Genomic DNA, 24,421 nt, shown 5'->3' with positions numbered 1-24,421 from the left:
ATGACAGTGGCTTCAACTGGACATTATTACTACATGACTCCATTCCAATAGGAAATAGACATGAATGGTAAATCTCCAAAAAAGCGGGTCTCAGGCTATTGGAGTCAGTGGCTTCAACTGGACATTATTACTACATTCTCGGGTCCCACGCTGCCGCCGCCATCGATCCTCCCCGCCGCCCACGCCGTCCTCCACCAGATCGCTCCCCCACTGCCGCCGCCTCCACCTTCGCCGCGCCCCCACCGCAGGCGCCCCCGTCTTCGCCGCGACGTCCTCCTCTTCACCGCACCCCGCTGCGCCGTCCTCGCCTTCCCCATCCGCACGCCACCACTCCGCCGTCCTCGCCGGCCGCATCCTGTCGCCACTCCGGTCCTCCTCCATCAGCCGCTTCTCCGGCACCCTCCGCGACGGGGCCCGCAAGTCCGGCGAGCGCAACGTCGTCGACGACGAGGGACCGGACAACGACCGCGCCGGCGACAGCGGCCTCTCCCGCCGCTGCCAGATCCTCCTCGGATTCCTCTGCTTCGTCCTCCTGTTCACCATCTTCTGCCTATCATCTGGGGCGTCAAGGTAGCATACTGTTTATTGCAAATTTCTGAAATCTATAAAGGAGAACAACATGTGCTTATGCTGTCTCTTGATTAGAGGTAATTTTTCTTAGAACGTTAGATATATGAAGAACAAATCTTCAGAATGTTACATCAGTTGAATAAAAGATAAATCTAATAGGGAGGAGAAGGAATTTATCAAACTCAGGCGACATACATAATTGTTTACATATATACTCTCTTATGATATCCTTTACATATATATTCTCTTATGATATGCTTCTGAGAATTAGTTTCATGCAACAATAACTCATGCTGATTGAAATAATTACTTTTTGTAGATAAATCTAATAGGGAGAAGGAATTTATCAAACTCAGGCGACATACATAATTGTTTACATATATATTCTCTTACGATATGCTTTACATATATATTCTCTTATGATATGCTTCTGAGAATTAGTTTCATGCAACAATAACTCATGCTGATTGAAATAATTACTGTTTGTAATTATGGTTAACAGGGAGTCTCTTGTTGCTCGCTGACGGCTCGTGATCAGCCTTCATCTGAGGTACGCATACTATTCCTGTGGAAAACAAGGACATGCTGATGATCATATAAAGATAATACCCCCCAATCATCTATATCACTGATCATCACAAATACCGCCAAAACAAACAAGGACAAGGATCTAACAAAAAACTTGTCATCACAACCTGCAGTTAGGTCGTTTTCGTTTGGTTAGTATCGGTGATCGGGATGTTGGTTCAGATCGTGAAGCGCTGTGGAGTTCGTGCGAAAAATTTGATCGTCGCACTTGTTGGTTACATGCAGGTGTTGGTTGGTAAGTGATCTCCACTGCAACCTCACCGGAACCCTCTCCACTGCACAACAGAGAAGGTAATACTGTTCAAGTTCATGTGTGAATTTGCTGAAAGAACAGTGGATGTGATTGTAACTACAGTGTCACATATCTATTACGTGTATATGTGCATATCCACATATTAAGGAGGTGCTTATAAGTCATGGCCTGCAAGTTTTTTCTGTAATTTGAATGCATGAATGCATGGATGCTATTTAAAATCTCAATTTGATGTGACAAAATATCACCGCCTCTCCCTGTTATCCAAACAGTCACAAACCCTTTCAATAGTATACTTAAATATCATGAAACAAATCAAGAATTGATATATGGTTTATGTCATTCTTCATAAGACATGATACCTCTTAATTGTGTATAAAATATATGGAAAGTATATATGATATTTAAATAGATAAACGACTGATTAAAAATTCTGCAACAAGGGTGTCATCGGATGCAACTATGTCATGTACTTGTTAAGTGGTTTGTTGTATGAAGTAGGCCAGGTGAATGACAGCGGGAACCACCTAGATAATACGTTGTAGCATTGTACTTTGAACACAATAGGCTTCTATTGATTGATGGAGTAAACCGATAAAAATGATATATGTTATTATGTTGTGCTTTGTTGTTGGCCTTGACAACGTGAACCAATCAGATTGTGATTGCCCACTCAATTGGTTTATATTTTATCTGTTAGGAATGGATCCAAATGGTTCATCCAATGTGGGGCACATTGCCTTTAGAGATATAACAAATGTTTCTTCAGATGTTGTAACATGTCAGATATTTAGTACTTTGTTGTTGATTTTCATATACCCGCGTCACTTTAATGAGCTACATGTATTGTCTGTTTGGTTTTGTAATAATCACAGATACCTCCTCTCAATCTACACCTTTTTCTGAAGCACAACGTAGGAAGGATAAAATTAATGCAAAACAGCGTGAATACCACGCAAGAAAGAAGGCTGAGTCCAACCAAGTTATTAGTCCATTTGTATTTACAACACCAAAACCATTGTCTCAAACTGAATTGTTAGCCAAAGAAAAGAAAGAAGAAAAGAACAGAAAACAACGTGAATGGCGTGCAAAGCGAAAGGCTGAGTTAAACTTGGCTGAAGAAAGTGTGCCATCTAGCCAATCGCAGTTGACTGAAATAGAAGGGGACTATCGATCTGAAATGTCGAGCATAGATAAAAAGAGAGAACAGAAGACCAAAAAATATGCATGAATGGCACGCACGAAAGAAGGCAAAGTTGAGCAATGTTGATGGCGGTTCTACTACACAAAGCACCATTGCTATTGGTAAATATAAATTCGATAGCTAGGTTTCATTGTCTAAATAAAGTCTCATAATTTTGTTTTATTATGTAGATGCTTCATCTGCTTTTGATGAAGGATCGCTACATGGAACGGTGTGTTCTACCAGTCTACAGGATGCAAACGTGGCTGACAAGGAAAATCGTGATCTAGACAAATGGCTCCATAGAAATGATTCCTATATACCTCGGCTCAGTGCAAGAAAAGCATCAAGCCTTCACCAATTAGTACAGGGATCACTCCTTGGTGGGAACAGTGTATATACTTGTATGCATTACTCTCATACATTGTGGTCGTATATATTAATCACAACCACATGCATTGTAATGTGTTGTCCCCTTCTAACTAGATGGAGCTATGCAAAGTCAAACTACACAAGTACCAACTGTTCATGGGGCCATTCTAGATATCGACTACGTCGAATTTGATAGTTCATTATTTGAGCCTACAAATGATGATGGAGTTAATGACGGTGAGTTCTCAACGTATATATTAAATAATTATATCATCCCATGCATAATCAAGCATTATTCTATAGATCGTGTTGAGGACGCCGAAGGAGTTGACAATGATTTTGATGAATCAATTCAAATTCTGGAGGATGATGGATGCGAGTCATATCGTGTTGATGTTAGCGGTGTTCACATGATTGGTACCGATGATCCTCACAATCGTGTGTACCATAAACTACCGAAGACACACCATGTTTTAAAAAAAGTGCCAGATTGCAAACACTGTCAAGCGATCAGGTTTCAATTTGAGTCTCTTGGGTTCTGTTGTAGGCAGGGAAAAATAAATGTTAAGATTCCAATAGTGCCTGATGAGTTAATACGGTTGTTTACCAGTCAAGTGCATAATGATGCAAAGTATTTTAGAAAGCACATACGGTACTTCATCTCCCATTTCCCATTCACAAGCCTTGGAGTAACCCTTGACCAATGAGTCAGCACTATAGCGGGTACTGGTGTGTATACATTTCATGTGCACGGTGCGTTGTACCATCGCCTGGATAATTTGGTACCAGGTTCTCAAGGGTCGCGCCATATGCAACTTTACTTTTATGATACAGAAGACGCTGATGCACTGGCCCATAGGGTTCAGAGGTCTCCTGACCTTGATATCAACCTTGTTCGAGTCATTCTACGTATTTTGGCACAGAACCCTTACATACAGACCTTCAATAAAGTCGGATCCATGCCCAATCTAGATGACTACTTGATTGAGCTCAACACTAATGTAACGCCTGAACAACGAAGATATAATGCACCCACCTCCTCGCAAGTTGCGGCTATCTGGTTAGAGGGGGATGATTCAATGAAAACTTTTGATAGACATGTCTTGGTACATGCAAAAGGCGATAAGCTCTATTATATCAAAGCATACCATGGTTGTTATGATCCTTTGGTGTATGCTTTATTTAACCCTACTGGGGAGACTGGGTGGAACCTGAAAATGTCGTACGACGATCCCAACCAGATTCCATGTGAAATGGATATGGATGAAACATCCGAGGCATCAACTTTTGGTGATGTACGTATCAACGAAGAAAGCACTTTTGATGATCTTTCGGGTACGTACACTCCTAGCTTTTGTCGAAAAATCTCTAAATGTTATGTCCTCATGCATTGTTTATGTATATTAATATGTAAGTTTGGACGCAGAGAACGAGGTTGTTGACAATTATCTAGATAATGAAGATGATAATGACGATAGTAGCAAATCAGGCAAAGGGAAAAAGGACAAGTTTGTCACAGCGAGGGAGTACTATTGCTTTAGGCTGCAGGTTAGAAGGGGACTACTAAACATCATTTTGTTCGGAGGACGACTTTTCCAACAATGGGCCGTTGACATGTACGTCTATGAGGCTCGATTGGTACTCAAAACCCGAGAACCAAAAAAAGATTCGGGCTGAGCTATACCAGGTAAATGGTATAAGATATTTCCACAACTATTGACACTGTCTCCCATCTGTGATTCAACATACCAGTTATTTGATCATGGTGTTATTTAATGATTGCAGGGCGTGGTTGACGTGCTTTCTTCTAGAGAGACAAGTGGTTCGGCAGTTGGTAAGAGGGTTGTGCTACCTCGATCTTTTCCGGGAGGTGATCGCGACATGCAACGAAGGTTTCTCAATGCGATGGCTCTTGTCCAACGTTTTGGGAGGCCAAATTACTTCATCACAATGACGTGTAACCCATATTGGGATGAGATAACGGAACATCTCGAACCTGGCCAGCAACCTTAAAATATTGAATATAGTAAATTGCTCATTGAATGTTACTCACTATCGTCCTCTTGTTTTGTATAGCACGCCATCACCTTTTATGTGGAATGCCGTGTGATTATCTTCTACATACTATCTCACACTAAATGCGTCAGTTTGCACCAGGCTGTCATTTGAGATTATAATTATGGTATGTATTATATTAAGGGATACATATGCTTACAAAATTGTTCTGGATTATTTTTTTCTATATGGTTTATCCATACAACTTAAATGGATAATGCACCACAGACAGCCCGAACCACCATCGCCATCCACCACATACAACCCACACCACTGCCATCACCATCGCCGCCGCCTCCGCTTGCTCTGCTGTTTTTTTTTTCTGGGAAAAGATAGAGAGGGAGAATAGGGCTGACAAATGGGCCCTACGTTTTTTAGTTTTTCTCCTATCACTTACATGTGGGCCTCATCTTGTAAAGTTTTATTATGCCCATGCAATATCATACTACTATACATGAAATATATTTTATGTACGATATGAATTGAATTAAAGTTCAAAATAATAGATCATATAAAAATATTTTTTGCTAACATGATATTCTAAAAATTATTAAAGACAGATAGAATTACACCGTAGCGTTTAGCACGGGCATATTACTAGTGATACATTGTGAGCAGATTATCACCTACTTCTACAAAGTGTATTTTCTTGAACAAAATTGTACAGATGGGAATTTCTATGGGAATCTTAACTAATGTCAAAAGATAAATTATTGTGACAACAAAAAACAGCAAGCTATTTCAAAAGATAAGAACAATGCTTTCCCAAAGCTGCAAACTTGATGGTTTCAATAGTATATTGAATGCCTAAGACAGATGATGGGAAACCCAGAATGCCTCCACTAGTAGCTATTGTTAATTGATACTGCAGTGCAGAAGTATCAGATGTGCTAACTGGACACCCAGAAACCAGGTGAGTGGTAAAAGGAAAACAGTTTCTTCAGCAAAAGTCAAAATGACTTTTATTATGTACAAAGGGCTGGATATTGAGTAAAATGAAAGTAAAGCATGTTGAAATGGTGATTGCATACCTCTCCAGCACCAGCTAACAGCTCCAAACTTCTAGCATTTGAAAGGCCGTGAACAAAATTATGGCCACCAGAAATAGTTTTAGTCTGCTGACTTGTCCCAACTCCCTGAACAATGGTACTGGAATTCTGGGCATACTTCTGATCTCCATACTCGTTTGCAATCTCACTATATTCATAGGTATTGTCATCACTCTCAATATCACTACCATAGCCATAATCATCCTTGTTACCACCAAGCCCATATCCTTTTTGAGGGAAACCAAATCCATACCCTGTCTTGTAAGTCTTCTTCTGATCATCAATATCATCTTCATCAGTGGTTTCATCAATATCATCTTCATCACTACTGTGTTCATAAGCATCACCCAAGAAAAAGTCATCAAGTATGACAGAGCATGACACCAGTGACTCCAAGTTCTTGAACGATGGAACTTGGATGTAAGGTGTGATCAGATTCAGCAATACGAGGTTTGGAGCAGTGATTGACAAGTCCACATTGATCTTGCACTTATCCATCTTCAAAATCTTCAAAGAAGCAGATGAGATATCATGGCCGGTCATCACGCAGTCCTTAAGATCCAGTTCTTCCAAAGATTTGCACCCTGAAGAAAGCTGCTTGAGGATCTTGTCATCGATCAGAACATAGGACAGCTTCAAGATCTTGAGGTGGGTAGAGACCAAGGCCCTGTGCTTTAACACCCCAATGAATGAATCGAGCATTGCGCTTGATGGCAGTCCGGATCCACGCGTTGGCATCGTCGTTGTCAAACAACTCGTCCGGGTCGCTGGACTGCAGGCGGAGCGTGTCCACCGGCGCTGACGCCTCCCTGCGGCGGAAGAGGCGGTTCACGAAATCGCGCAGCTCCTCCGGCGGCTCGCTGTCGACGTCATTGTACCGGACGCGGAGGTCGATGCAGGGCGCGGACGCCCAGGTGTGGCGCCAGCGCCGCGAGAGCACGCAGGTGCGCACCACCTCCCACGCCTTGAGGAACGACATGATGTGGTGCAGCACCCCGTCCGAGAGGGCGCTGAGCCGGTCAACCGCGTCGCCATCGCCATTGCCGTCGTCTCCGCCCCCGCCGCCACCTCCACGCCGGGACGTCTCCCCCTCGCCACGGCGCGGCGGCCCGAGCATGGCGTTCCTCCTGAGCATTCCGCCGAATAGGCTGCGCGCGCCTCCTCGTCGAACTGGTTCTCAGTAACCTCCAACCTCCGTTCCCCGATTCGAATCTGCCAAGACAAAAGAAACCGCAAGCAAATCTTTGAAGAAACAACTTGGTGAAATCAGATGGGAAGATGAAAGATTCGAGCTTACACGTCTCAACGGAAGATGGCTCAAATGGCGAGGAGTCTGAGGAGAGAAGACTGAAGAGGGAAGAGTTATTGGTTTGCTCGCCGGATTCAAATTTAAACCAGCTGAGCAGACGCGGGCGGTGGGCGGCAATTACTCCGTGCTACACGGAGGCTACAACGCCATATTTGGATGGGCTGAAGTCCTGGCCCATCCACTTAGCTGCATGTTTGATACCTTAAAAGTGAAGAGGATTGGAGGTTTAGACTAGAGAATTAATGGTGTGATTAAGGCCTGGTTTAGTTCCCAACTTTTTTTCAAACTTCCAACTTTTCCATCACATCAAAACTTTCCTACATACAAACTTTCAACTTTCCCGTTACATTGTTCCAATTTCAATCAAACTTCCAATTTTGGCGTGAACTAAACACACCACAACACGAGGATTTGATTTTTAGTCCCAATCTCTTGTTTGGTAGAGGTGGTGGGAATTGATATGGAGTTTAGTTGGAAATTAGATCTTAAATGAAAATTGATATTGATGGTTAAGATTTGTTTAGACAAAATAAAGGATGAATTCACGCTCAATTACCATCCCTACTCAAGTATTGAAAAATGATGGAGCTCCTTTCTCAATTCCCATCCCCCGTCCCACCCAAACTCCCATGTTCCCCACCAAACAAAATAATTAATAACCTCGTCCCTCTAAATTTTCAATCCCTTCCAAAAACTCTCTCCAACCAAATGGACCCTAGAATTTTACATAGATTTTCGTGACATGGAGAACAGGAAATAGTTTGAATCTTGACTTCTCGTTGAAACTGAAAACAATATAGCCTCGCAGTTTTTTTGGAAAACAAAAGAATTTAGCATTCTAGTACTATGCACATGCACGAAATACCGAATATTTTGATCTACTGTTGTAATAAAAACATTAGAAATCCATAGATTGAATACTCTTTCCAATACAGAGGAAATAAGACCAATGGGCAACAATTCATAATCCATTTAATCCCAAAGCAAAAAGTAACGAGTTTAGAACAATATGCCCAGAACATTGCTTTAAGAGAAAATTCGATCTATAGCATAGAAAATAAGTCGGTACCAAAAAATAGCATAGAAACTTTCCGCTTTCGACAAGAAGCATTGGCCACTTGTTTTTCTCTTCGATCGGTAGCACTTCCGTCACTGCTGCTGCTCAGATCAAGTGTTTAGCCGTGAGTTCGTACGGAGAAAGACCGATTTGCCCTTGGTTCTATCTATATAGCATTCGTGACTGGTTTGGCCGTGAGAAGCATCACACTCAGCGGAAAAATGACAACAACTGCTGCTGGCTTGCGCGACCATGAGGACGGATGGCGTGACGGCCGACACAAACCACAACCTACTCTAACCGGATCCAAGAACCACGCAAAACCGAAGCCTTGGCGCAAAGGTTCCTGAACACGAACCACATCCAACATCATCCGGGAAGCAAAATCAAAGAAAACAAATCAAAGTCAGTAGAGAAGAATCTCACTGTCCAATAATCCACCCAGGGACCACGACCACGTACGAAATCGGCATTGGAACTCTCAAATCCGGGGCGCACGATATCGCTGCGGCAGCAGACCAGACTGCCCCTGATCCGCCGTGGCTGGGGTGGGAACTGGAGCTCTAGGGTGCGAGCGATTCCAGCAAGGGGTATTGCTCTAGGGTTTGGATTGATTGGTGAAGCGGGGAGGAGAAGAGACGGTGACAGATGGTGGTTTGTTTGGTACAGCGGCATGCGACGAGCAGAGGGGATCGAGACAACGGCGGGCGGAGGGGAGACGATGGTGGAGCGCTGCTTGCTCGACGCTCGCGGCCGGGCTCGCGCCTTGCTCGTGACGGGGAGGAAATTGGGTTTGGGGAGTGAGTGGAGATGGGGATGAGAAGGAAGGAGATGAGCTGGGCAAATTAGCCCGACATGAAATTTCTTTACGCTAGAACTAACACCGTTTGCTCAAAATGTGACGGAAGTGCTATGGATCGAAGAAAAATAGATGACATGTGCTTCTAATCGAAAGTGTAAACTTTATGTGCTATTTTTTGGTACCTGCTTGTTTTCTGTGCTATAGATCGAATTTTCTCTTGCTTTAAACCGTAGCACACGACGTCTGCTGTAACTGTAAATTCGAACTATACTGGTAGCAAGGTAAACTAAGATGACAGTGGCTTCAACTGGACATGAATAACTCCAATTCAAATGGACATGAATGGTAAATCTTCTGAAGGGGTATATCAAAAGTCCTGAACGGTTTTCGCCAGCATATGGATTATGGAGTCTCTTACATCATCCTTAGAGCATCGATCTTGAATATTTTGAAGGTCTGGGTTTCACAGCGACCAGTCACGACATCCACCACGGGCAATTTAATTCTCTGTTAAGTTTGGAGTTGCGAAGGCCTAGCACAAACATCGTAAAGTTATAAGGTGGAAAGTGTACAGAACAATATTCAAGCCAAAGCAACAGAGAAAATATTGCTGGCAAAAGTTTGTGTAAAAGAAGTTAACACTACCTCCGTTGTCTTTTAGATGAATGAACTAACCAACATCAAATATAAAAAACAGGAGTAGTTCAAAAAAAAAAGAAGTTAAATAGTTGAACTTTTTCCATTTGATTGTTCATGTTTCTATCACGTGATAGCATGCCTCTTGATCAGCATATCTTTTGATGAAATGTTATAACATTTGTACAGCAAAAAGAATTAAAAAAAGGAAGCAAAGATATGAACAATAATACTTACGGAAGCTCCCACTTCGACGGACGAAAATCTTCTCTAAGGACAAGCCATTAGAATTGAACAACTGTGCCAGCATATGGACTCTAAGATCATCCTTGGTGCATCTGATCTTCACCATACTAAGGCGTTTACAGGCAAACGATCCTCCTTTTGGTTTGATACCTTTTTCCAATTCCTTTTGGATGTTGTAACTCTTTTAGCAGGCAAAAAAAAGCCAAATTAGTTAACTACTACCAAATGCTGAAACTTACATATTGAATTGCAAATCATTGAGAAACATTAGTTGATCTTGTACCATTTCAAGTTGAAGAAAAAGCTTCTCCAAATTAGGTGAATTCTGGAGGAAGAGAATCAATATGTCGAAGTCAGCGACCATACTGATACACCACTCACCAAGGGACAAAGTCTTCAGGTTGCTAAAAGTTGGACAACTTCTTGATTCCCTGCTCAGAACCACCTACGTTGTACGTGACAGTGAATAACGAGTTGCAGGATAAAAGTATATTCAGGTATGCAGTGCCATTTTTTCCTTTTTTGCTAATGAAATTGCATATATTCCTAGGACTGGTCTTAGGATTATAGGATACATATAAACAAATTGTTTGCTCAACATAGGGAGTTCTTTGTACGCAACTAAATGTTTGCAGCGTCCATAAGTTTCAGTGCTGGAGGGAACTCCTTTTTAGTGAAAAGTGAGAACTCTTGAAGATATCTAAAAGAAATCATTAGCAGAATCATTCCACTAGTAAGGGGGGAAAAAAGGAAATGCCCCCATCTACCATGACAGCAAGAACCTAAAGCATGCCATTCTAGTCAATAGTAGTAAAGCAGATCAATCTTCCTAAATTTGAACACACTGCATATAATTGAAAGAAGTGCACACTATAACCAACCAAAAAAAAAATGCATTCCAATGCTATATTTTGCACCATGAGTGATGAGTCCCTGCTGCACATTAGTGAAAGCGAAAGTATGAACTATACAAGAATATTAGTAGAAGTTAAGGGAGGTACCTCTCCTGAATGAGCTAACAGCTCCAAACTTCTAGCATTTGAAAGGCTGTGAAGAACATTTTGTCCACCCAAAGTTTTATCATCATTGAACCCATTGTTAGAACTGGAGCCATGATATTTACCACCCATACTGCAATCACCTCCATCATCATGGTCTTTAAACTGCTCAAATTTATATCCATTCGCAATCTCCTTGTACTCATATGTATCAGCATCACTATTGATATTTTTCCATAGTTATAGTCATAGTCATCACTGATGTCACTGGAAAGATCATCAAAATAATCTTCAGAAGAGCCACCATAAGAATAATCAGAAGAGAAACCATCCACCTCATGTCTTTTTTTAGAATCACCAATAAGTAGCGAGTCATCAATCATGATACTTCCTGTGACCAGCGACCCAGAGTCCTTGAGCACGGGAACCCATTTCATTGGTGTGATGCATTGTAAAAACACGAGGTTTGGAGCACCAACAGAGAGATTCATAGTGAACTTGCACTCAACCATGATCAAACTCTTCAGAGTAACTGATGAAATCTCGCGGGCACTTACCACGCATTTCTTGAGCTCCAGTTCTTCCAAAGAAGGGCATCGAGAGGAGAATCCCCTGAAAATATCGTCATCTAGCTCGGTGTACGACAGTTTCAAGATTTTGAGATGGTTGGAAGCGAAGACCTGGTGAGCCAATACAACGAACATCCCATAATGATCTTCAAGTTGAATCACCCGAGCTTTCCTCTTGATAGCTTCACTAATCCACTTCTCGACATCGGCATTCTTAAACTTGTCCTCGAAACCATCGACGTGAGCAGAGCGCAGCCGGAGCGTGTCCACCGGCGCGAGCTCGTCGCGAGCGAGCAGCAGCCAGTTCACGAACCTGCGCGTGTCGCTCGGCGGATTGCGGTCGCGCGTCCAGAGGACGTCGGCGCAGGGGCAGGGCGCGGAGGCCTGGTGGTGGCGCATGCGCCTGTTCGCCGGCGGCGGCGGCTGGCGGTCGCTCGTCAGGAGGATGTCGACGCAGGGCGCGGAGGCCCAGAGGTGGCGCCACCGCCGCGAGAGCACGCAGGTGCGCGCCGCCTCCCACGCCTTGAGGAACGACATGACGTGGTGCAGCACCATGTCCGGCATCTCGCTGAGGCGGTCTTCGCCCGAAGCGACGGCGTCCTCCTCCGCGCTGCCGGGCTCCCCCTCCTCCGCCGCCGCCGCCGGGTCGGTTTCGTTCAGCGGCATTTCGTCGAACACCTGGACTTCACCGTAAGCGACGGCATCCTCCTCCGCGCTGCCGGGCTCCCCATCCTCCTCCTCCACCACCGTCGGGTTGGTTTCTTCCAGCGACATTTCGTCGAACACCTGGCCTGCACGGGACACGACGGCCATGGAAACGCAACTCGAGATCAGAACAAAAAAGAAGAAGAAGAAGAAAAGTTCGCGATGAATCCTTGCAAGAAGCAACCAAACCTGGAGAAGGGGAATGGAAACTTATGGAGAGATCAGCTGCGATGGCGAGGAATCTCGTGATCCTTCAGAGCAACGGGAGGTTGAAGACGAAGGCGTAGTGGTTGATCCTTTTTTTTCCCCTTTTTGAGAGGAGAAAATAGAAATAGTTGAATACCGAAATGGGACTCTCTAGTCTCTACCCAAGGAATTTCCTCCAGATTCCGATGTTTTACTCCCACGATAAAACAACAGATTTATTATGGCACTAGCTAGAAAACTGCAGATTGTTTTTTTTTGGAAAACTTTAAAATCTAACTATAGTATATAAGTACTATAATTTCACTGAACTATACTATAATAATAATAATAACTTGTATATATGTATTAAAAATAATATATGCAACTTTATATCTAATTTATATCGGAATATAGAGATAATAATATAGTTATAGTATAGTTACGCTATAATTACAATGTAATTATAGTGTAACTACAGTGTAACTAGCATGTAACTAGAGTGTAATTTAGATGTAACTTGAACAAATATGCCATAAACATGTGATGATGGGACTAGCTTGTAAAAATAGGGTTTAGATTCGATAGCAAAATATCTCAGCACAAATCTTAGCATGGAATCAACGGCCCAAAAATTTGACAGTTTTCACTCATGAAAACTGTCGACAGTTAGCTAATAGAACCGTTTATTATTCATGTATCACGTGAACTTTTCTTTTCAAGATTTATACTTCGGCCATCTTCTCCGGTGACGGCAACAATAATTTGGTAGTGATGGCCACCAGAATAAGTTACTAAACGCTCAGGCCTAGAGATAGTACGCGATGTGTCTAGGCGGTTGCGGTAAAACCAAGTAGCCTTAGGAAGTACTAGCGTATCTAGCAGCATGAGCCACTAGAGATGGGCATGAGGTAGCAAGGTCTTTTTCGAGAGGGAGAAATGGAGGATGGCAGGGAGGAATGTATAGGGCAGGGGTGTGGCGGCGATAGGCGGAAGGAGGGGAAGGGGAGACAAAAGACTAGGGTTTTTAGAGAATTGACTTAACTCTAAATAAGTTTCTATTAAGGTTGATTTTCCTTTTTTTATGGTGATGTGTTGGGCCAATCCGGTAGATAATACTCCTAAGTAAGAATTGTAATAAATAAAAGCCTATTTGGTAGAAATTTCAAAGGAAATTGAAGAAATGGAGAATTATGGGTTTTCACCTTTCTTTTTTTAAATGGAGGAATACGCTAGGAATTTTCATAGAAATTCTTCCTAGGTTTTTGTCTTTTCATGTACTTTTTGAAGGAAAGTAAACATGAGCTCGAACTGAACGGAGAAATTTCCTTAGAGTTAAATATATACTCAACCTAATTCGTGTGTTCTAACACCAACCTATCTATTATTATATTATTACAGGAATAGAAAAAAGAGCCTCCACGTTCGCTCTCATGGCTTAGAAATTCTCATATTAATCGGAGAAAAAGAAAAAAAGCAGAGTCCATGTAGAAATACAATTTAGAAATAGCTGAATTCGGAATTAAAAAATAAGAAATATTAGAAGAGGAGACTAAAGTCCATATAAAAATACAATTTAGAAATAGTTGAAATTTGGAATTAAAAAATAAGGAATATTAGAAGAGGAGACTAGAGTCCATATAGAAATACAATTAGGAAATAACTGAAATTTGGAATTCAAAAATAAGGAATATTAGAAGAGGAGACTAGAGTCTATATAGAAATACAATTAGGAAATAACTGAAATTCAGAATTAAGAATAAGGAATATTAAAAGTAGAGTATAGAGTCTATATAGAAATACAATTAGGAAATAATAGAAATTTGGAATTAAAAATAAGGAATATTAGAAGTAGAGTATAGAGTCCATATAGAAATACAATTAAGAAAAAAAATAGAAATTCGGAATTAAAAAAAAGAAATATTAGAAGTAGAGTATAAAGTCCATAAAGAAATTTAAAACTAACTAAAATTTAGAATAAACATAATAAAACTAAAAGTAGAGTTTAGAGTCCGTATAAAAATACAATTTACAAATAACTAAAATTCGAAATTAAGAAAAACATGGGAAGAAGAGTTTAAAGTCAATATAGAAATATAATTTAGAAGTAACTGAAATTCGAAATTAAAAATTAAAGAATATTGAAAGATGAGTTTAAAGTCCACATAGAAATACAATTAGAAATAATAAAAATTCAAAAATAAAAATAAATAATATTGGAAGAAGAGCATAGAGTCTATATAGAAATACAATTTACAGAAAATTCGGAATTAAAAAAAAGAAATATTAAAAGACGAGTCTAGAGTCTATATAGGAATATATATAATTTACAAATAACTAAAATTTGATATTAAAAATAATTAATAACTAACACGTATATAAAATATAATATGAATATTACACATTAGTAGTTTTGAATTATGTTATTGCAAATTTAAAATTATGTTGTCATTTTAATATATTTGAATAATATAATGAGAAAACATATATGCTATTATATGAGAGAAAATAATGATGCTAGCCACCATACTAGTTTATTTAATATAGGAATAGCAGGAAGAGAGTACATGGAAGCATATATTTCCTGTATAGGATAGCATTCAAATTAGTGATGTAAGTAGACAATCCCGCTACCCGTATACAAACCCATTTTATAATCGGAGTTGCTAGAAATATGGCGCCATATGCTACAGTCGATTTTTTTCAGCCACTTACACAGTAGTTACACCTCATTTACACCCCACTTACATATGTAATTAGTATGTAATTTTAGTACTTACATATGTAATTTTGAGACTTACACTGTAAATACACTAAAATTACATATGTAATTTAGGGACTTACAATGTAAATACATGCTGACTATTTTTTGATGAAAAATATGGCGCCATAAATATAGCTACACCCTTTATAATTTATTTCCAACTACTAGTATACAATTTGAAAAAATAAAATAAAATTGTGATAAGCGGAAAAAAAAAAGTTTGTCCACCCCACTTGCTTCCCTGATTAAATGGTTCCAAATGTAAACCATCATTGAAATAGTATTGGTCACCAGATAACGTTTATAACATACTAGAGCAGGCGACATGCACAGTAATGTGGCCAAGATGTCTCAGCTGTTGGACTTGACACCATGAGAAAATGAAGAGTATAAACATAGTTGCAATCATCAACACAATTACAGAACTACTAAGGCCAGACAATCAATCACAAAAGCAGATATATTCAGCGGGAATTGCTCCTACTCAAACATGATATAGCAGTTCACAGGACTCCCAAGTCTCTAAACATTCTGACCAGCCATCTATTTTCATGCAACACCAACGAATGCAAAATCTTGCACATACCCAGGTATCTGTACTAAAACTGATGCATATACACATCCAGTAGACAATCCTAGTGTTAACTGCAATGTAAACTCAGCACTGGATTCCTCAACGTCCGCACCGGCTTTCAGCATTTTAGGCACCTTTCCCTCACTCCGGGCTTCTACTATTTCACACCGTTCACCACTTCTTTGTGAGCCTCAAATGATCCTCTTGCTCTTTCTGTTTCGCCCTGGAGTCTCTACGAGTTCTGGATGTGTGACGAACAAAAATCCTCTGACGCTGTAGGCCGTTAGCTTCGAGGAATTCCGCCAGCTTATGGACCATTACATCATCTTCACAACATGTGATCTTAACCTTCTTCAGGTTGTTGCAAGCAAATGATCCTCCACTTGGATCGATGTCCCCTCTTCCTCTGTGGACCTAAAACAATGATTTAAGGGATCAATAACATACATAAGCACTCCAAGCAAACTTTTTTTCAAGCATGTGAGTACACATACCATGTCAAGGTGAAGATAAAGCCTTTCTACATTAGGTGATTTCTCAAGTATGGTTGACAAAGCACTGAAGTCAGGAACCATACACCATTCACCAAGGGACAGAGTATTCAGGTTAATGAACATGGGGAAATTTTCCAATTCCCTCCTCAGAAGCAGCTGCACATGTCCATAGATACCAAATGATTCAGTGACCCAAACAAATCAAAAGATATGTGCATTGACAAATCAAAAGTGGTACATGGACAAGATTATAGGAAAAAAAATCACAGGTTTGCAATCATCAGATGAATATTAAACTAGCCTTGAAAGTTCTGCCACTTTTAGTAATCAGTTAGTACACATGTTGCACTACCAACAAATGTTCCAGAATGGCAACCAAAATTTGTCCTGGTATGAGATGAACCCAAGGTTTTGCTCAAGTGAGTTGTGAAATATTTGTGAGATGTACTTCCATTATGTAAAAAAAATGTAACTAACATACTAGCTTGGTCAGAGACAAATATATAACTTCCTTTGGCCAGAGACAAATAAAAAGAACTGCTAATTGTGAGTTCTAGTAAAGGCACGGTAACAAGTCAGCCATGAGATAAATTCGAAGTTCAATACACCATAGAGAGAAGTGATTGAATACTTGTGCACTCGAAGATCAGGTAGGAACATAAGAACTTGCAGTAGTACCTAAAAGATGTACAATGTCACCTGAGTGACACCAATTCATTTGGCTGATCAATTAGTAAGAAACTTCTTAATATTGTCATCAGCAAGCTACAACGGAAGCATTTTGTAAGGACGTTGTTTGAGTGACAGTACTGTAATGTTAGCAATATGAGCACTCTTTGTACTATAAACTGAGTTAACCATACTAATTTGAGAAATCTCGTAACAAGCAGAACTGACCAAACTTTCTTCTACACATTAAGTTTATGAAGACAGTTCTGTTAATGCACCGTAACTAGTTCCTTTCTCATACAGTGACATATTTGCTTGCAAAGAATTGTGCAAAAGTAATGCGCACATCCCGGAAAAAGAAAGCATACAAATAAGAGAGAACATAATATGTAGAATGACATGATCAAACGTAGCAGGGTGATTAAACACTACCTCTCCTTCCCGGGCTATCATGATCAGAGATGTCTTTACAAGAACATTAAATAAACCATAGGGACCACATATTGTAGAATCATCGCTCTCAGAATATCCTCCATGTTCATCACCAGGACCACCATTACTGGAGTACTCATCTGCAATCTCATCATAGGCCACAGTACGATCATCATCATTGCAACCTTCAAGATCATCTTGATCAGATTTACTGCCTCTCTTATCGTCAGATTGTACAGCACTAGCATTTGCAAAGAAATCATCATCATGATCATATCCATCGTCGTCATTCAGCCACACTGGCCACCAAAGTCTATCAGACGAGGAATTGGCTCCCCCCTTTCTCTCAATGCCGAGAGGTCTGATGAAGCAGAGCGAGACAAGGTTCGGAGCATCAACCAAAAAGCCATCATCGATATAGCATTTGATGATAGACAAGCGCTTCAGCGAGGCCGATTGAATCTGCCCTTCAAGTAGGCGAACATCCTCGAGCTCTAATTCTTCCAAAGAAGTGCACCTAGAGCAGATTTGCGTGATAGACCTGATGTCCATGCCGACACGCGTCAGCTTCAAGATCTTGATCTTGGGAGAAATGAAGCTCGTGAACTCCGGCTCCGGTTCCAGAGAACCTTGGTGATGCCTCGTGGAGAGTTCGATTTCTTCGGCCCCGCGCCTGACGGCATGAGCGATCCACCTGTTGGCGCCGCCGCCGTGGCTCCAGCTCAGCCGGAGCGCCTTGATGGGGGCGAACGGGCGGCGCCTGAGGAGCAGGGTGTCGACGAAGCCGTGGAACCTCTCCTGGTCGGCGCGGCCGTCGCAGGCGCAGGGGTGGCGGATGTCGACGCGCGGCGCGGACGCCCACACGTTGCGCCACCGCTTGGAGAGCACGCTCGTGCGCACCGCCTGCCACGCCTTCAGGTGCGACACGATCCTGCCGAGCACCTCGTCCGGGAGCGCGCTGATGCGGTCCTCACCACCGCCCCCGCCACCACCGGAAGGCCCCGCCGCCTCCCCGTCGTCGCGCCGCGGCGCCTCCCCCGCGGCTCCCTGCTGCATTCCGTCGAACGGGTTGCCTGCAATGGACACGGCGACCGACCAACCGCATCAACAAACTCCAGAACCAAAGCTTCTGCTAGCAAAAGGAGGAAACCAACCAACAACGGCGAATCGGCAACCAAGAATCGCAAGAAACACATCGGAGCACGCGATCGAGGGGAGGAGGAGAAGAACTCACGGAGAGATTGGGGATTTCTTGGCGAATCGATGGGCGCCAAGAGCTCTCGCTGCTTTCGACTTTCAACTTTGGAGCACCAGCAGGTGGTAGAACGGCTTCAAGACACAAGGGGCGAGGAATTACCGAAAATGCCCAGTATATATAGTCCTAAGAACTAGTGTATCGGGATGACTATATACTGTATTTGTTTATGGAAAAAGACAAAAAGTATAGGACTTTTTAACCTAGGTTTCCGGACTCATCTCCCTCGTTTTCCACGTGCACGCTTTTCAAATTGCTAAACGGTGTGTTTTTTTACAAAAAGTTTATGTACGAAAGTTGTTTTAAAAAAATCATATTAATCCATTTTTGAAAAAAAATAGCTAATACTTAATTAATCGCGTGCTAATAGACCGTTCCGTTTTCCGTGCGCACTGTTCTGGTTGGAAACACGCTGGAGCGAAGATAGCCTAAATTAACCTCTGAACTACTGTGACAATATAAATTATCCCCTTAATTACAAAATTAGACATCATTCATCCTCAACTTTTCGTACCAAACGAATAACCCCCTGACTTGCTCTAAAGGGTAGTCTAATTAGCATAAAGAAATTTTAAAAGTGGTGACAGTGACAAAGACGGAATCAATGCATCGGCGAATTGGGCTACAATGGTGGCGGCGGCAACGGCGACGAGGCTGTTGTCGTGAAAAGCTACTTGAGCTCGACGTAGCCAGCAGATAGGGAAGAAAAAGAGGGAGAAGAGATGGGGGTGGGGGGGGGGGGGGGTGGGGGAGGGGGAGAGCATGGCGGAGCTAGGCTGGTAGCCATGGCTCTCTTCTTCTGTGGTGGTGGCGACGGCGATGACGACGAGCGGCAAGGGATTGGCTTTGGGGGTGGGGTTGGCGAGGTGTCAAAAAGTCGAATGACCATGCGGGGTAATAGACCTGTCACGGTGTGGAGATGATTGGATGCTGTAAATTCAAGTGCCTTAATTTGGTTTTGGTGATTAGTGACAAATCTAATTATATGAGACTAACGTTTTTATGAGCCTTTCTTTGACTAGTCTCATTTGGATATGAAAATAAAAATAATGAGAGGTATGTATTAAACTTCACATATTCTAACTTGGTCTCTCTTGTGGATCCAAAATATAGTGTGAGCTCCCTCATTGATCTTGATTGATTATGTGCATATGTGTTCCTTTATATCCATATGTATGTACACTTGAGGGGGAGCTTATTCTATATTTTGTTTATTATAAGATTTCTATCTTGATTTAAAATCATCTTTCATCTCATCTCTCTATATTATTTATATCGGGTTATTATCCATCACCAAAGAGAGAAAAAATTGAAAGATCTTGGATTAAACAATTTGTGTAATTATTACTTTGGTGATAGATGATAAACCGATGTTTATGGGATTAACCTCTCTTTTGCATAAGTTGTCTACTAGGTTATTTCCCGATAATGAGATGTGGAAGACTTGCATTCTTTTGTGATGGACCTTAATCATGACAAGGATGAAATGCATAGAGATAAAATGATATGTACCACTTCTTATCTCCTACTTTTTGATAGGTTCATATATATATGATTTCCATGTTATTGATATATAAGTGTGAGACTAATGTTTACTTGAGTCTTATCTTATTTAGTCTCATTTACATTGAGAACATGGAGATCATGAAGGTATATGTTTTATGTTGGTCTACATCATTACTACATATGCCTTCTCTATGTGTATAGGATAAACCCCCATTGGTCATTCTCTAATTATGCATACACTTGCATCTCTTGTATATTTATTTGTATGCATATATTTAGGGGGAGCAAATCCTATACATTTATTGTGCATGTTCTAGATCCATGTTGTTCACCTATTATTTATATCGGATCTTTGCACTTGAGCTTGCATACGAATATATGACACTTGTGATTTTAATGAAAACTCAACAAACATATCCATATCTTTCATATGCAACCAGTTGGTCATCAAGTGAAGGATGACAACCGATTTGTTGAGACTAATGTTCTCCTTTGAGATGTGAAAAGGAATAGGTCCCACTATGATGAGGCTAATGGATGACACCATGGGTTAATGGTCACCAAGCCAAGGACATCGCCATGTTGGCAAGAATGAAATCAAGCTTGTAATGAGAAGAAAGTCTTGACAAATGATGGTAAATACCTTGGTATAAACATGGTTGAATCAAATGGTCACAAGTGTTGATCTCGACTTAAGCTTGACCCCAAGTTGGATGCGCAAGGCAAAGGTATAATGGAGCTAAGAATGTTTTCTTAGTCTTTTCCCGGTCTTGGTGTTTGGTGTAGACCGGATTTGCTAGATAGGCGCCGTACTATCAAGAGGGGTCTATGAAGCGAGCTTGTGGATGATCTTGTGCCATATTAGTTCATATGCATGTAGGTGTATTTGGTGGGCTTGTCTAGCCAAGTGTGGTGAGTTTTCTCAAGTCCTAAACAAAGAGAGATGTGGGCAAATCCTATAGGTTTGGGTAGCCTCATGTGGTTATGTCCGGTGGAGTATCCTTTGGAGTGTGAGCCCTTTCTCCCAGAGAAAAGTTGTGTTTCTTGGATGGATTTTTCATGGGTTGGATAGCCCTTTGAATAAGCTTTCCATAGAGTCCAAGAACGCCAAATTCCGAGACCGAGTCAAGAGATATCGCCGTTTTACTAACGATCGGTTGAGCTGAAAAGTGACCTGCGGTCTGACCGTGGGCCTTAGGCCGGTCTGACCGGGCCTGTTAGCCGGTATGACCGGCGTGGTAAGGCCGGTCTGACCGGCCCACTGGTCTGTTGCACTGGTCTGGTTTTTAGTGACGATATAGAGCCGCCAAAGTCGCAACCGGTCAGACCGAGCCGTGGACGGTCTGACCGGCCACTACACTGCGGTCAGACCGACCAGGTTGAGTGGGCTCAATGATTGCCCTGTAACGGCTAGCTTTCTAGCCGTTACAAAGTAGTCCGGTCTGACCGGCCTCACAACGGCGGTCTGATTGGCAGAGCACAGAGTTGGGGATTTTGGTTCCAACAGCTAGTTTTGGTGATTGGGGGTATATATACCCACTCCCCAGTAGCAAGGGTAAGGTTTTGGCACTCCATTGCATTATCTTGAACCCTTGCAAGAGCTCTCACACCCTTGTGCACTTAGTTTATCTAGTGAGGTGTTAGAGAGTGAGTTAAGCCAATCCAAGTGCATTGCTTCATTGTTATAGCTAGTGTGGCACTTGATCATCCTCGGCAAGCATCCTAGACTTGTTACTCTTGGAGGTTGCCGCCTCCTAGACGGCTTGTGTAGGTGTTGCCCGGTGACCTCTCCGAGGAGATTGTGGAGGAGGCCCGGTGCCGTTTGTGAGTGGTTTGGAGTTCACCACCTTCGGAGTGAAGGAAGAACTACCCCGAGTGATCGAGGCTTGGGTAGTCCTCTCCGTGGGCCGGCTCCCGCCTTGCCCACCCCTTGACGAAGGGGGCGTGCGGTGGCTTCGTGGTTGAGCGGTGGAGTTGGGCTCGCCTCAACGGGGATTAGGAAACCCGGCGAGTTTCCGAACCTCGGTGAAAAATTCCTTGTCTCTTGTCTCATTTATTTGTTGCATTTACATTTGTGCTATTTACATTCATAGACATATTTGAGCCCATATCACCTAGGTTTGCAAAACTTAACTTAGTTGCTTAGTTAACCTTGCACCTTACCTACCTAGCAACTTAGGTTAGTTTTGTTTAAGTGCCATTAAGTTTTAAAACCGCCTATTCACCCCCCCTAGTCGGCCTCCTTGATCCTACAGATGCGAAGCTCGAGGTGGTGTCGGTTCCACGTGGAGATCGGGGTGGTGATGGATCCAACTAGAGCTCAGTTCGGTGGCGGACTCCATGAGCTATTTGAGAGAGGTACTTGTCTACTCCCCGCTTCTTGCCTCCATCGCCACCACCACCATCTAATTGAGCTCCTGATGCGCTCCACCTCACCTCCTCTCTCCCTCCACCTATTGGTTCGCGAGTGAACGGGCAGAGATCCACAGCGACCGAGATGAGCCAAGAAAGAGGAGACCAATAGAGGAAGAAGCAAAACTGACATGTGGACCCTACCGTTTTAAATTTTTTTATGCTGAATGGACTACCACTTGTGCGTCACGTAAGACGAAAACCGCTCCAAAGCCAATGGAGTGGGGGGTAATTCATCCTGTAAGGAAAGTTGAGGGTGAATGATGTCTAGTATTGTTATTCAAGGGGGTGTTGACAGAAAACACGTGGCCTGGGAGATCTGCTTAACTCCAGTGTAGGTCCAAAACTCGCCTTTGGATGTGTTAGCGTACCAGTTTATTTGATCCTATAATTAACAAGAAATAGAAGCAAAGAAACCGTAGTTAAATTTATAAATGATAGCCGATCGGCTAGATGCCGATGACATATCATTTATCTTTGAGCCGATGCCATCCGTGTATCGATCGGCAGTCATGAATAAGTAAAGAAGAACTAAACCTACTCGATCGGCTGTAGATATTAACGATATATACTCCTTATATCGATATATACTTAAATCAAGTGACTGGGATAGATCGGTCATCATGCTGAGACAGTATGAATCACTTAGATCGAAATATATGTCAATAACAAGACTATATATGTTTATAGCGTAGCCGATCATATAGATCTAGCGTGTATCGGCTAATACTCCGATACCACTCTATATCAGGATATTAAAGCAAGTATAATATATCAAACAAAAGCCTAACATATTTAGATACAGCAATATCTTGATATAAAGGGCAGATTTAGCATATCAATGAGACATATATAATAAATATGGGTAAATCGGATACGATCGGCTGAAACTCCGATGCTATTCTAATCGGCAACTAGAAGGCATGCTAGAGATCGATATTCTAAGCACGACTTAATAGATCAAACTCAATTGATGTAGAGTTAAGTATGAAAAGAAGAACGATATCTAGACAATCAAGCCGCTAGAAGTTTCATACAATGGTAGATATCTTATATAATCTAGACCAACATCAAGATCTAACCTAATCGGCTGCCTTCTGCATACAGATATTGGCCGATATTAGATTAGATGGTGACATTGCTAGAGATTATGTAAGATTTATGATAACTCGACGAATTACATAAACAAGATTAGAGTGTCATGAAGATGGAAGCACTAATCCTAAGAACACAATCCGTCATAACGAATTTTACCTCTTGTTGAAGATCGAGATCGATGCAGCTCAATCCGAACGCAAGAACTCGTCAAAACAAAACTAAAGCAAAAAGGGTGGCGATGCGCCGAGATTGTATTGAACGTGTGTGTTAAAAATTACATAGGGCTCGGGGTCTACTTATACCCGAGGATTACGAGATATGCCCATACCAGACACGACCATTATCTCTAACAAACTCTAAGATACCAAAAGTCTTTGCGACAGACTTTTGCCCACATTTATCTATAAGGAATTTACTTAAAATATTCTAATTAATAGACACAATTGCCTTCCCAAGACTATCCATGCGTGGCAATCATCTTGAAGCACATTAACTTGAACCTGATGCCGTGTACAAGTCGTATTGTCGAAATCGGCCACATCGGCTTACCTAACCCGACTCAGACCCAGCCGATCTTGTCGTAGCCGATTCCTACCCTGTTTTCCAACTCAATCTCCGCTTCCGACTTTACTTCGATCTAAT

General features: G+C 41.9%; 1 protein-coding gene, 1 long non-coding RNA gene and 2 pseudogenes across 4 annotated transcripts; 1 reads left to right on the top strand and 3 right to left on the bottom strand.

Moving 5' to 3' along the window:
• Positions 1-152: 152 nt before the first annotated feature.
• LOC127781359 (uncharacterized) lies at positions 153-5,493 on the top strand. 3 transcript variants are annotated; one of them, XR_008018983.1, is made up of 8 exons: positions 153-570; positions 1,073-1,120; positions 1,384-1,449; positions 2,287-2,716; positions 2,786-3,203; positions 3,270-4,301; positions 4,393-4,653; positions 4,752-5,493. It is a non-coding gene; the product is annotated as an uncharacterized LOC127781359 (long non-coding RNA). The 3 variants fall into 3 exon arrangements; XR_008018982.1 differs by having other exon boundaries at positions 1,272-1,449; XR_008018981.1 differs by having other exon boundaries at positions 1,272-2,716.
• LOC127781358 (putative F-box/LRR-repeat protein At3g18150) lies at positions 1,298-7,387 on the bottom strand (annotated as a pseudogene).
• A 2,027-nt stretch (positions 7,388-9,414) lies between these two features.
• On the bottom strand, positions 9,415-12,766 carry LOC127782804 (uncharacterized; annotated as a pseudogene).
• Positions 12,767-15,780: 3,014 nt separating this feature from the next.
• Positions 15,781-18,839, bottom strand: LOC127782616 (F-box/FBD/LRR-repeat protein At1g16930-like). The gene is made up of 4 exons (XM_052309886.1): positions 18,743-18,839; positions 17,509-18,581; positions 16,408-16,563; positions 15,781-16,327 (listed from the first exon to the last, which is right to left on the bottom strand). Exons 2-4 carry the CDS (start codon positions 18,562-18,564, stop codon positions 16,085-16,087), a joined length of 1,455 nt encoding a protein of 484 aa, XP_052165846.1. The 5' UTR covers positions 18,565-18,581; positions 18,743-18,839; the 3' UTR covers positions 15,781-16,084.
• Between the last annotated feature and the right edge of the window lie 5,582 nt (positions 18,840-24,421).

The sequence above is a fragment of the Oryza glaberrima genome, chromosome 8 (assembly GCF_000147395.1).
Source record: "Oryza glaberrima chromosome 8, OglaRS2, whole genome shotgun sequence".
In the NCBI taxonomy this organism is placed as follows: Eukaryota; Viridiplantae; Streptophyta; class Magnoliopsida; order Poales; family Poaceae; genus Oryza; species Oryza glaberrima.
Note: the sequence above shows the minus strand (reverse complement) of the source record. Positions and strands in the feature narration are given on the sequence as shown.

Bases quoted from the DNA above. Each gene is read 5' to 3' on its own strand.
- LOC127782616 (XM_052309886.1), bottom strand. From the start codon at position 18,564: ATGCAGCAGGGAGCCGCGGGGGAGGCGCCGCGGCGCGACGACGGGGAG. The intron at 16,564-17,508 runs GTAGTGTTTAAT...GGACATGTGCAG, and splicing joins TGATAGCCCGGGAAGGAGAG to CTGCTTCTGAGGAGGGAATT. The intron at 16,328-16,407 runs GTATGTGTACTC...TCATTGTTTTAG, and splicing joins TTTATCTTCACCTTGACATG to GTCCACAGAGGAAGAGGGGA.